General features: G+C 37.7%; 1 protein-coding gene across 1 annotated transcript in view; it reads right to left on the reverse strand.

The window, feature by feature from the left end:
- Myh15 (myosin heavy chain 15) overlaps positions 1-14,631 on the reverse strand; it is a 147,450-nt gene that overhangs the window by 129,224 nt on the left and 3,595 nt on the right. Inside the window, exons 2-9 of the mRNA XM_004643969.1 lie at positions 11,993-12,099; positions 8,652-8,795; positions 6,209-6,365; positions 5,667-5,694; positions 4,715-4,808; positions 2,613-2,705; positions 1,242-1,305; positions 1,055-1,150 (exon numbers count right to left, since the gene is read on the reverse strand). Coding sequence (XP_004644026.1) covers positions 1,055-1,150; positions 1,242-1,305; positions 2,613-2,705; positions 4,715-4,808; positions 5,667-5,694; positions 6,209-6,365; positions 8,652-8,795; positions 11,993-12,099 — 783 coding nt within the window. The remainder of the gene's footprint in view (positions 1-1,054; positions 1,151-1,241; positions 1,306-2,612; positions 2,706-4,714; positions 4,809-5,666; positions 5,695-6,208; positions 6,366-8,651; positions 8,796-11,992; positions 12,100-14,631) is intronic.

Below are 14,631 nucleotides of genomic sequence, written 5' to 3' on the forward strand. Positions count from 1 at the left end.
ATATATATTATTGGCTGTCTCTTAGTGCTAGAACATAAGCTCATGAGGGCAGGGACCTGTCTGTTCCACATGCTAGCTGTCACCCCACTCACATAGCAGGGCCTTCTATACACATAGCAGTCTGACAATAAGTATCTGTTGAATGAATACATGAATTTCATTCCTTTATGGTGTCACCACTATCCTAAGCAAATCACACAAATTGTATTTCTTTGAGTCATACTCTCCTTCCTTCTTTCCATCATAGCCATCTTGCACAGATCTATCCCTTTCCTCTCAAGCTCATAGACACAGCCTTGAGTGACTGTCTTGGCCACTCACATAGGAGCTGTGGCAGTCACTTCCCCCCGTACTTCTGCTTGCCGCCCATCTTGCTCATCAAGCCAGCTCCTTTATCCTAAACACTGCTCTCCCTCCGGTGAACGCTCCTACTACTCCATCCAACCACAAGGACACGCAAATGCCTGCCCCCGAGGCTCTCTCAGTGCAGAGAACATCAGAATAAAATCCCCTCCTTCCTCTATGCAAACACACCCCTCCAGCCATGTCTTCTGCTCCTGCTCTGGACTTGCCATTTCATAGTGTTGCAGACACTGTCGCTCCTTTTGGAAATATACTCCACTCTTGACCCTGATTAGACCTGATTCTCATTATCACATCCCAACCTTTACCTGTCTTGTCACAAAACTCCCAGTGATGGACACACACACCCCAGGTGAGGATGTCTCGCTCCTCTGGCTTCTTATCCACACCACTGGTGTGGCTCTAATCATTTAATATCCTAAATTATCTAACACTTTTACACACAAACACACAAATTTCCACCCACTTCCAAATGCTCTTCTATTTCCTACCAAATTTAAGTGTGGCCTTTTACTTTCTATCAATAAAAACATAAACACTGGTTACAAAATTGGTTCAAATATCTAAATTGTAAGTTAAATAAACTGAGGATAAAAGAAAGATATTTTCTAACCCAGAAATTTCCAATCCCTGAAATACATTTCTCTCTCTTCTTCTGCAACAGCCCTCAGCTCCAAAATTTTGTCCATACCTTGAAGTTCTTTTTTTCCAGACAGAATTTGATAGAATATGTGATAGTTCCTCTCCCCAGGCAGTTGGTAAATCACTCGGGATTTTTCTAACAAATCTGGATAGGTTAAAAATGAACAAAGATTCATATTTAGCTGTTCTTGAGCAACTTAAGAGAAAAGCAATCAGAGAGTGCCGAGGCTACTCACAGGTCTCAATGTCTGCGGATGACAGCGTGCCTCTGGCATCAAAGTGCATCCTGATGAATTTTCCCTAGGTGGACACGAAACAAAAACTATTCGGACTTTTCACAGACTTTGAAAAGAGTTTCAATGGCTTCACCATATACATCTTCAAAGATTAAACCATAAAATGCTACATGGGTTTGAGATGAAGTGGCACCTATTTGACGTCTGAAGGGAGCTAGAATGACTGTCAGGGTTAGCAGTGGTCCTGACTGGTGGCCTAAGATTTGTTAGTGGCTATCTACGTACTCTTGGGTGCACAGCCAGACTGTAGCAGCCTCAATGTGCTTACCTAAGAATAATGAATATGTAACCTGTTCAGCTACTCCTTTATTCATTCTCTCAAAGACAAATCATTGAGCAAGTGCTATGATCCCAGAAAGCTTCTAGACACTGGATATGCCACACAAGAAAAGTAGGCCTGGCCTACTAGGAGTATGTGCCCTAGAGGATAACTGGCAAATGGAACAGCTCTAATAGAGGAACATTTGGCATGTTTTGAAATCAGAAGAAATGTCAAGGAATTCTTTACCAAGTAGACCATGAGGAGTACAAGAATGTACAGAAAAAGAATTTCAAACACATAAAATATACATTATTATAATTGCTTTTATAAGTTTCACTACAGTACAAGAAAGAAATCTGAAACTGCTACAATACATTCTTCCTGAGGTTGGTCAAATAGACATTTCTCCAATACACATTTATAGGTAGCTTGTATTGTCTTGATGAAAAACCTTGTAAATTCTTTTTTTAAAATAATTTTATTGAGAAACAAATAGCAATGAGACAGTTTCAAAACCGATTAGTAGGAGAGTTTCAACAATTAATACATAGCATTTGTCGTCTTCTTAGTGGTTATTCATAGTACAAGATGCTGACATGATATCTTGTCCAAACATTATTAGTACAAATCTTTCTTCTAATTGAATTAAGAGAAAGTAGCTGTATGTCTATCCTAACTATCTTGTATATACCCATATAAAATGGTCATTCATTTGTATCCTCTTTTCTTGTTTAGTTTTGTCAGAGAAGGGTATTCCATTGTCATTTAAATATTGTAGGTAAGTGAATTCAGCAAAATATTCCAATATAGTCCAGTATTCCATAATAGTAGTGGGTCATCTGCTGGATTTGCAATGTCAGAAGTTGTTGACCTGAGCCCTTTACAGCCCAGCATCTGGTAAATTCTTTAAGAACTCAAACAACATTAAGGAATTTAATCAAAGATCTATTTGTGATGCTCTATATTTTTTCACACCTATATGCTCAGACATGAATTTTAGTACTGTTTAAAAATTAAAGACTCATATTATGCTAAATCATACTACTTACAAAGCGAGAAGAATTGTCATTTCTTAGAGTTTTGGCATTTCCAAACGCTTCCAAGATAGGATTCACTTGCATGATTTGATCTTTTAAAGTCCCCTGAGATGAACACAAAAAATGTACAGCTGGTTAAGTTTTTAAAAATTATTTATTTACTTGTTACTGGGTCTTACTTGGACTTACAGTGATCCTCCTATCTTGGCCTCCCCAGCACTGGAATTACAGGCGTGTGCCACCATGCCTGGTTTTAGTGGGTGGTATGGCACAGGGCCTACATGGCATGTGGTACCAGGGATTGAACTGCAGTCCTTGAGCTTATCAGACTTAGAATGCAGAGCTATCTCACAGGCTTGCTAATTAAGTTTTGACCAGAATCCTACCATATGACACCTTTTCCAAGTAGAGCCTTATTCTTTCTCTAATAATAGGTAGCCAAGTTTCCTTCAAATCATGTTATATAATGTATTGCTTTGGAATGGGAATTCAGGAAAACTGATAACTGAATGAGCACAACTTGCTGTACAGTGTTCTTGTGAATGAATATATATGGGAGCTCATTAACTTGTAATGCTTCTGTTCCGGTTACCCTTGGCCAATGTGGAAAAAGACAATGATAATTCATGAAACAAACAATAACTACCATCATCAATCTTCAAACATACTCCATTGCATATATATTAGCATATACTCTATTGTATATTATTAATTTTCCTCTCTTCTCATCTAATCCTCACACCTGGAAATTCACTCCGAGATAATATAGTAGACTCCTGGTATTATTAAATTTTAATTTTGTTTGCTACTACACCAAAGGAACTCAGAAGGTCACACTAAGCAGTGGTTTATACTCGCATCAATGCTGAATTTGAAATACACATTCACGTTGCTGGGCTGAAACAGTCCATTCACACAGAATAAGCCTGAACAACCAATTTCCAGCCACACTACATCAGGTCTTTGAACTCATCTTCAAAGACCTTTATATAAAAATAACGATACTGTATGCTGGTATTCAAGGCTATTACAAATATTACATTTCCTCTACATAATATGGGTCTGCTGTTCTTTGAATAACACAACTGTATTAGCTTAGATTTCTATAGAAGTCTCATACATTATGCATTATACTATATATCCTCATAAGATGCAATAACTAGACCAAATCAATTAATGTACACCAAGAAAAATAACCTAAGGTGCACACTAAAAATTTTATCTAGGGAATAATAGAGTCCAGTGGTACCTGGAGAAATAAATCAAATGGAAAGATGTGGTTCTTGGAAAGGAAATTCTCTATAGATCACATTACAAATGCAAAATAGAAGAGAGAGAGAAAGAGAGAGAGAGAGAGAGAAGAGAGAGAAGAAAGAGAGAGAGGAAGGGGCAAGGGACAAGGAACAGAAGAAAGAAAGAAGGAAGAAAGGAAGGAAAGAAGGGAAGAAGGAAAGAAGGAAAGAGGGAGGGAGGGAAAGAAAAAGCAAGCAAGCAAAAAAGACAACCTTTATGGTCTAATTATCCCAAAATTATTAGAAAGCCCAACTAAATTATTATAGGGTTAAAAAAGTAAATGAAACAAAAATTATCAAGAATTTATAAAATAGGGAGAGAAGATAATTTTTCAGAACATTAAATATCATTAAAATTAAGGGCATTTTCTCTGCACATTTAGGATTTTGTACAGGAATTTTCAATAGAAAAAACAGACCTCTTTGCTACATGTTTGTGAGAATCTGACATTGCACTGTAGCTAACCACATTCACAACTATCAACTGAGGCCATTCAAAGCAATGATGATCATGCCCTTGCAATAAAATCATTTGAATATTGAGGGTATAATGGTCAGAAAACCCAACCAACAAAGAAAACACCAGTCAATGTCCCCTAAAACATATCTGAACTATATTATATAATTCACGTTTTCAGATTATTAATTTATGATTTAATGATTCCCTCAGGGAGAAAGCAAAGATGAAGACTTTTGTTATATTTTGTTAATTTTCCTGTGTTTTTTTTTCACCACCTTTTCCCATACAGGCTCAGGGCAAGACTTCCCTGATTCAGTAACTAGAGCCATCTCACCTGCCTGTCACAATATATAAATACTTACCAGCTTCCTCCTGGATGCACTCATGGTAGCCACGGTGGCAAAATACTGGATAATGTATTTGGTGTTTACAGTCTTCCCAGAACCAGACTCTCCTCTGGGATTAGAAATTCAATAAGAAGAAAGGTAAGCAATCCTGACCAAATCTAGACCTCTTCCCAGGAGAGAGCCTACCAATCATTTCATCAGACAGTTATGAATAAGGATCCCTCCTTGTCATTCATAGCTAGCTAACTTCATACATAATCTTTAGAACTGTTAGACTTGTCATCCAAATCATCTTAGGACAAGAGACTGCCTTGACCTGTATGAAATTTAGTGTCTTGCCTGTGTTCTTTCCATCAAAATTAACATGCAATAAGATATTATTAGGGTCCTTTCCTCCTTTCATTTTCAGACTCCTTTTTTTTGGGGGGGGGCAGAACCAGGGACTGAACTCAGGCCCTTGTGCTTGCCAGGCAAGCGCTTATCCTACTGAGTTATCACCCCAGCCTCCAGCCTCTCTTCTTATCTCTGTAAATCTTTCATCCTCACTGCTTACCACACAGCAGCCTGCCCCCGTCTGGCTGCCCACAACGGTGCGCTGTGTGTTCCCCAGCCATACGCAATGGATCCTAACCTCTCTTCTTAATGAGCCAGTGCAGAAACCTCTGAAGCTGACGGCTTGATACCATTTGGGAACTCTTTTCGCTAACAAGGTGCTCAAGCCCAGGCTGTGCACTGCGGCTTCTACAGCATCTCTTAAATGATGGAAGCACCATCTGAAGGAATCACTGACTAAAGCATGATGCCAATTTGCTGAGTACTGTGCATTAGTCTTGTGAGAATATGTTTTGTATTTAAAGAGCAAACAAGTCAAAGGGCAAATTTAAGTTGTATTTTCAGTAACACATAAGAGGATATCCTCACTGACCCTTTGTGCTGACCAAAACTCAGAACAAGGCAACACACTTACGTCAACAGTATAGACTGGTTCTCACGATCTGCAAGAGAAAGACAAATGCCAGGATGTTTGTGCCAGATGCTCGTGCATTGGCATGAACTTACTTACAATGTGCTCAGCTTCTGTCTGAAGCCAGACGCAGGGAAAATATTTGGCTGATTTAGTTAGCAAAGAATATAATGTAAACAGTGAGGCTTAAAACAGTTTTTCTATGTAGGCTGATCAGACGAACGTATAGATTTTAGGCTTATTTCTTTGTCCTAAGTAAAAAACAGCAATCAGATAATGGCTAACAGTCTCCCCATCTTAAGCATTTTCGGAATCACTGTGTAATGATAGCTGTCGAATAACATCTTTGCGTCAGACAGCACAGCAGATCCCTCATGTAACAGCAGCTGCCATCCACAAGGCTAACTCCACGCCAGCCACCAGCCCAGCACTGCAGCTGCGTTCTTTCACTTTGAAGCGCAAGCTAATTGTCTCAACAGCCCTAGGAGGCACAGAAAAACTAGATCAGATATTTTTGCTTTTCATTTTGTAGGACAGTCACTTACTGTGAAGCATAACCTGAAAGGCATTATCAGCAACTGCAAAGACGTGAGGAGGAGCCTCTGAGCGCCTCTTCCCTCTGTAGGCAGCCAGGACTTCTTTCTGATACACTGGAAGCCACTTGTAAGGGTTTAGGGTCACACAGGAGAGACCTGAATACGTCTGAGGGAAGATTAGGTTTTGGAAAATAGATTAGAAATACTGCCATGTCTGTTGGATCTTTTTCCTGGCAGGAAATATTTGCTTGAATATTTACTTATGAAAAGAACATAAAAGAAGAGAGCTTCTGATTCACATAAAGAAGGAGCCTTCTAAACGGAGGAGACAGAACCAGGTCAGCCCAACATCAACACCTGGGATTACATCACCCTTGGGAGATTTGCTAATTACTAACATGTCTAACACATACAGCTTTTGAAGACAGAATGTTAACAGCAGGCCCGCAGGGATTTCAGCAACCAGCCGTCAGGCATTTGGGGCAGCAGGCAATTGCTGCCTCAGCAAGATTAGGAACTTGACTGTCAGGCCACTGATGGAAAATGGCTAATGAGGGTGCCTTGGTCAATGAAATGGGTGGCCTGTGGCTACCCAAAAGATACACTGACAGTATGTCCCTATTCCCTCAAAACTGGGAAGGCATGTTTATTTTTGAGAAATATCTTCATAAGTTTAATTAAGCTAAAGATTTGAAGACTGTGGGCCTTCAATTTAATGACCAATCTCTTACTAAAGACACACACAGGAGAAGGTGACACAGAGATGGAAGCAGAAATTGAAGTGAGTGTAGCCACAAAGATTGCCAATAACCCAGAAATCTGGGAAAAGAAAAAAATGATTCTCCATATCCTCTAGAGGGAGTGAGACCAGCTGATTCAGCTTATAGCCTCTGGATAATGTCAGAGATGGCAATGGCCTCTGATGACTGTGGCCTCTGGAACTGTAAGAGAATAAATAAATATTTATTCTTTTCAGCCACTCTAGTTGTGGTAATTTTGCTTCCATATTCCAATAAAACTAAAACAGACCCATAGTAAATCAGAGAGGCCACCATTCTATCCTAATCTCTCAGTGCTGCTTCTGATACATAGGTTTTGATTAAATCAAAGAAACTGAGCAGTAATCAACCATCACCAAGTTTAATGATGATGAGATAAACCACTCTATTTATTGAACAATAATTAGGTGATGGGCACTGAACTTTGTACCGTATCTGTACACTTTTATTTAATATTCCAAGTTATGGTGGAATTCAAAAAGGTGACTTCAAGATGTCAAAGTTCAACAAGACAGAGGTATGATAGAGAACAACACTGTCCTCACTTGGCCTGTGTGAGTGCTTTCTCAACAAGACAGAGGAAGGAAAGAGTAAAACCATTTCCCCTCCATTGGCTGCTCCTGGCAGAAGTGACTGGCACACTGTTAAGATAGGCCTGGATGCTGTGTTTAGACCTCAGGGCATGGAGCAGCAGGTGCATACACAAGAGAAACACAAGTCCCATGTGTCTAATCCTCTGGTTAGATTCCATGTGCTCAGAGTGGTGTTCATTTCACTATTATTGGGCCTATCAATGGGTCACTTTATCCCTTTCTGGTTCACTTCAAAAATATTTAGTAAGCATATCAAAGGCAAAACAACCATGTTTTGACATGTCTCCAAGGAGCCCACAGTCTAGTGGTAAAGATGACGTGTAAACTTACTGGAGCCAGAGTGACAATTGCTACCAAGAGCATAAGAACATGTTAGAACACATCTTATCTCGAAAGTCCAAAAACTGTCATATAGGAATGCTCACTGAGTGTTTTAAGGAGTGGTAATATGTGCTTATACCTCTCCACACAGGCATGCATGCATAGGTATGCACAACGACAAGGATCCTCCATTTTCATCTTCTCACCTTTTTTCAAAAGTGAAAACATATTTTTCACTCATTAAAAAAAATAAGAACCTTTTGAATATTTGTTCAAATGGGAAGGGAAATGAAACACATAAGAAAAGAAGGAAACAATGGAAATGAAGTTTTGGTAGATGGGGGCGGAACAGGGGTTGAAGGGAGGGGAGGGGAATGGGAAAAGTTAATCAAGGTATATCATGTACAGGTATCAATTCTCTCTGAGGAATGTGATTGTTATGTATAGCTAAAATGAACCAAAAATTTAATCAATAAAAAAGGATCTTAACTTTTAGGTAATGGAGCTAGCACTTAGACTCTGTTCTATCTGTTTCCAGATGTTTCACTTAGAATGGTTTTCACTTAGAATGATGCCCTGTGGATAGGGACTTGGATGCCAAAAAAAACTGAATTGAAGAAACACTAAGACAATCCCCTTCCCAGAGTATGTTTCTCAAGGACAGTTTCTATGTACTATATTTAAATTAAATTTAAGATACGCTGCAGGAGAGGTTGGGAGCACGAGGATGTTATTTGCCAGTGAGGCAGAGCTACACACATAGATCAGCCAGTGGCCATAGCGCCGCGTCAGGGTGTGCAGCACAGATGCTTCGTTGAGGTGAGTCAGCATTGCCATGTCTTCAGTCATGTCAAGCTTTTCAGGATTCATCTGCTGGATGCTGTCCTGCTTGATGCTCAGACTCTGAAGAGAAGAGACAAAAATAAGACATAATACCCTGTTTCTCCTATGCTTACTCATGTTGCATGCCCTAGAGGAAATATTCAAATTAAAAAAATACTCCCTTAGGGCATGGAGCCAGAAGAGATTAAACCAATTTTCCTGTAAGGTATAGGTGTTCCCCTATCAAACCCTTCTTTCCTGAAGATGAAGAAAAGCATGTTTTTGCTAAATCATCTGCCATGAATTTCTCACTAGACTGAGGTTATATTTGGGTTATGCACTTGAGCCTCCAGAACTCAGTACACTAAACCCTTTTACTTTACAAAGTTATCCATCCTCTTGTATTTCAACATAAAAAATAGGCTTATACATAAATCAATAAGGAAAAGGCAAGATCCTTATCATAGGTTAGGCAAAGGGATTAATAAGACATTTTTGTCAAAGAAAAATAAAGACCAATAAACACATGAAATGATATTTAACATCACTGATGAAGGACTTGTAAATAAAATCCATACCAAAATATAGCACCACTTTATACCCAGTAGTAAGGTTATAATTTAAAGGTACTAGGATGTGTTGGTAAGAAGGAGAAAAATTACACTACTTATACATTAGTGGTGAGAATGTAAAGCGGTATTGCCACTATGCAACAGTTAAGCTCTTTCTCAAAAATGCTGAGCATAGAATACCATAAGGCCCAGCAATTTTACTGTTAGAACCGTACCCAAGAGAAATGAAAACATACAGTCCCACACAAACTTTCACATGCATGTGGACAACAGCAATGTTCAGAGAGGCCAAAATATGTACACAGCCCACATGACCATCAACCAATGAATAAAGAAGTACAGTATATTTATACAGTTTTGGAATATAATTTAGCTATAAAAAGGAATTGAGTACTTATGCATGATGCAAAATGAATAAACTTAAAAACATTATAATAAAAGAAATCAGTTATACACAAAAGTTTGCCTACTGTATGATCCAAGTCAGCTGAAATTGCTGAAATATTCAAATTTGTAGACAGAAAGTGGATTTGCCATTGCCTGGTGTTAGGGTTTGGGGAAAAAGGGGGACTGAGTGCCAAAGAGTGCAGTGCTTCCTTGGGGGATGATTAAAATATTCTAAAACTAGATCATTTCAAGGCTCCACATTTCTTTACATATATTAATTAAAAACATTAAAATGTAAACTTTAAAGAGGTGAGGTATGTGGTACATCAATTTTATCTGATTGAAATATTTTGTAAAAGGTGGCACAGTAGACTGGGGTTGCAGCTCAGTGGCAATGTTCGCTGAGTTCACCCAAGACTCTTGGTCCAATCCCCAGTATCACACACAAAAAAGGGAAAAATAATGATAAAAATAAGATGAGATGTTTAGACGTTCATTTCACTTTTTCTCATCTACGAATACTGTCTCAAGGCTAACCAGTTCTGTGTAACCTTAGTTTCCTAGATTAAAAAACTGAACTTTCCCTTGTTTATCTATTTATCGTTCTGCTAAAAAGGATAATGTTCGTTCCTTAGTTTTAGTACTTAGTTAAATAAAAATCTAAGGATTTCTTTATATGTAGACATTGGCTTTCAGAAAGACATATTCAGAAGGCACCATAAGCAGTGTTTATGAGTGGCCTCCAAAATTACAATTTAAATGGCATGCTATTAGATAATAAGTTACTTAAGCCCACAGAGAATTAAAAAGACAAAACTTCTCCTCCCACTTTTTCCTTCCCATTGAATAATATTTTTCCCTTTCACGATATCTGTTTTACCTTTTATTTTAATTTAATTTTTATTTCTATTATGATTTTTATTCATTTTAGTGAGAAAAAAGAATAGCATTGAAACAGTTTCAGAACAGATAAGTAGGATGTTTACAATAATTAATACATCGCATATTGTTGTCTTCATAGTAGTTATTCAAAGGACAAAATGCAGACGTGATATCCTATCTAAATAATATTAGTACAAACTTTTATTCTCACTGAATTAAGTATTTAGTATATACACAGAATAGTTTGAATATTTGTATTGTCGATTTCTGCCAGTCTTTTGAAAGGAGCAGGTAATGCTTAAAATTTTTTTTACTCTGGTCTTTTTTTCTCTTTTGAATTTCTTACAACTTCTTGTTATTGCTTTCTTCTTTTTTTTTTTCTTTAAACGAATCTTACATGTCTATATCTGGTAATCTGAACAACTAATTTGAAGATAGCATCATGTAATACAGCAACCATTATTGAATTCCTATTACTTTGTTTAGTGAAATCTTGTATTGCTTCTAATGCTGTTTTTTTCTGTCACTATTTTGTATTCTTTAACAGTAAAAATAATGATATTTGAAAAATTTCCACAAAAAAATTGAACTTTATGTTAAAAAAAAAGACAAACCCTCTTAAAACAAAGATACTCTGTACATTATAAGGTTTGACTTGAAGCACGGTTGGGAAGGAAGTGTGGAAAAATTTAGAGAATGGCAAGGAGTCATGATCTATAAAATCTTCATGGAACTGTACATCCAGGTAAGGTGGAAGTGGGGCCCAGATCATTCCATGTGGCATGCGGGTGAGTTGAGGTCAGTGATACGTGCAAAGTATCTAACTGATGTTCCTTTTCAACACTACATTGCTGTTTCAAATGCCCTGTGGACAGGCAGGAGAGACTGTAGATTGTTACAGTTTCACTGTTCATTCCCTATCTGGATGTTATGCCCCAACAGGTGGCCTAATCTCTTTCAAAGATGACTTCCTATGTCTGAAATCCAAGGCTTCCTCCCAGCTCTTAATCTTTCTCTAGTATTACACAGAACTTTAACTCAGCATCCCCTCATCTCTTGGCTTCTTTGAAACTATTCTATCTTTATTCAGTTTAGACATCTTCCTCTTGATCCTACAAGCACAGCTTGATCCAGAAATCTATAGGTCATTATTGATTTCAAGGGGTACCTTTAAAAAGGAACTTGAAGCATGAATGAAAGAAATGAAAATGATTGTGAGTTCTGGAGTCAGTATTTGATGACTGTTCATTTTATTCTGGTTTACTCGATGCTTTTCATTAAATCTTTATATTAAGTGGAGGAGCTCCTTAAGAACAAGGAAGGTCTCCAAATTAATCAGGGGCATTTTCCAACTAAGGTCATTAATAACAATTTTATAGAAAGGAGACTTGATGAAATAGAGAATACAGTCATTCCCAAAACGAAATATTCTTTTACCCTTCCATCCTTAGTCTCAACAATAATTTTTCCATCTTCTTCACTCCCTTTAACCTCAGCTTCGATGTAGGAATTCTTCCCATCACAAACCCAGCATTTCTTCTTTCCTATAGAGTAAAAATAAATAAATAAATAAACTGTAACCATGGTACATGCAGAAAGCAGTAGCCATTAAGTACTCTCACATGGAAAGATATGATCTGGTAAGTCTGCTCGTTAACATGGAGTCACCAATATAAGAAATTCCCTCGTATATGTAATTGTGAGTGTTTACCCTGAAGATACACATATAAAGTGTCTCTGTAAGAACAAGAAATATCTTAGCAAGCACAGACTTGGGGACACCATAAGCCATTTTAGAAATAAAAAGTTTTGACTGTAAAAGCAGTTACCTATCAACATCCCCAGAAAACTTACCACAAAAATTATCTACCAACATCTCCAGAAAACAAACACAAAAGGGTCAACCACATTGCTAATTCTGATACATCCCCAGTCCTCAGGTGTTTTCCTAGTGCTTGTTCTCTTCCCAAGAACACACACCCTCCCAAGCCCTTCCAGATCCTGTCAGTCAGTATTTCTTTAGATTACATTGTTAATCTTTGTACAAAAGTCCGCTAAAAGAATGACATGCTAAAATTAGGATATTAGGAGAGAGTGTCAGTTATTTTTCTTACATAATGAAACTGATTCCCAAAAAGGATCAAAGATCTAAATATTAAAGCAGAGACAATAAATGTACTGGAAAAGAAAGTAAGTAGAAATCTTGAAGACAGATGTAGGCAGAGAGTTCACAAACAAAACCCAGACTGCATGGGAAATATTTCAAAGAATCAACAACTAAGATCTCATTTTATCTGAAACCTTTTGCACATCAAAAGAAATCACCAACAGAGTGAAAAGACAGGGAGGCTGGGGAGATGGCTCAGTAGAATAAGCATTTGCCTGGCAAGTGCAAAGGTCTGAATTCAATACCCGCTTAAACATAAAAAAAAAAAAAAAAAAAAAAAAAAAAAAAAAAAAAAGAGCAGAGTGAAAAGACAATTCACAGAATGGGAAAACATTTTAGCCAATTGTCCCTCAGAGGACTAGTGTCTAGAACATATAAAGAATAGAAAAAATTAAGTCCCCTCCAAATTCAAAGACCCAATCCAAAAATAGGCATCTGAGATGAACATAGACTTCTTAGACAAAGAAATACAAACAACAAATAAATATATGAAAAAATGTTCAACACTATTTTAAAATAAATATATGAAAAAATATTCAACACTATTTTACTATTTCAGAGATGCAAATTAATAAAACACTGAGAGTCCATCTTACCCCAGAAAGAATGGCTATCATGAAGAAACCAACCAAAGAAACCAAATAAAAAATGTAGAGATGTGGGAAGAGAAGGAACCCTCTCCACTGTTGGTGGGAATGCAAACTGGTGCAACCGCTATGGAAATCAGTGGAGATTCTTCAAAGAACTAAGATTAGAGGGTCCATTTGAACCAGCTATTCCATTTCTGGATATTTTCTCAGAAGAATTAAAAGCATCATACCACAGCAATACATGTGCACTTGTTTTGTAGCAGCATAATTTGTAATAGCAAAATCATGGAAACAACCCAGATCCCTATCAAATGACGAATGGATAAAAAGGTGTGGTATTTTTCTACAATAGGATACTCCTCAGCCATAAAGAAAGATAAACTTGAGATACTTGCAAGTAAATGGATGCAACTTGAGATCATAGTCATAAGTGAAATAAACCAGATTCACACATGAAAACATTGTACTGTCTCCCTGCTGTGAGAAACTGAAAGAATAAATGAGGTCTACAACATATAATAGACATTTTGAAATGGGAAGTAACTGTTTGAAATAAACTAGGATGGAGGAAAGGGAAAAGGAAGGAAGGCGGAAAAAATGCAGAGTAGTTAAACTACTAGTGTCTCTCAAGGAAAAGAAAGGTTTGTGCTAATATTAATTGGAGAATTTTTATACCCCTATATTATACTCTGAGTAACTACTTTAAAGATAACAATATGCAAAGTATTAACTATTATTATTTTCCTATAATATTGTTATGAAATTTTGTTTTACTCTTTTCCATAAAATTAAAAAAAGATACTGACTCCTATTGCCCCCATGTGTCATTTCTCTCTTCAGCCTCCTCATCCTCGTTCTCCATCCCCAAGCAAGGAAGCCCTCCAAAAAGTGGGTAACCCAGAGAAAGCTGAAGTCAGAACTCGTATGATCTGAGCCATCTTCTCCACACTCACTTAGATTAGATATCTCACCACTTCCCATCCCCTTGAAGCAGACAGTGAAGACAGTGCCTCAGTTATTCTCTCATTTCTGGGACAAATACCCAACACTCAAAATGAAGAAAGGAAGGGTTTATTTAGCTCACAGTTAGTGGAGGTTTCAGTTTATACTCAGCTGACTCCAAAGTAGAGTGGCACCTGGAAGAGAGCAACTTTGATGGAGGCAGAGAGAAAGAGCAAAGGGAGTGGCAGCAGCTCAGGCAGCTAGCCAGCCTCTCTCCTCTCCTTACACTGTAATGCAGAGTGTCTGCCCAGGGCACTCACATCCACAATCCCATCATTGGATCAAGAATCAACCACAAAATCCAGAAGCAGCCCCAT

This window comes from Octodon degus, unplaced genomic scaffold, assembly GCF_000260255.1.
Source record: "Octodon degus isolate 3935 unplaced genomic scaffold, OctDeg1.0 scaffold00187, whole genome shotgun sequence".
Classification (NCBI taxonomy): domain Eukaryota; kingdom Metazoa; phylum Chordata; class Mammalia; order Rodentia; family Octodontidae; genus Octodon; species Octodon degus.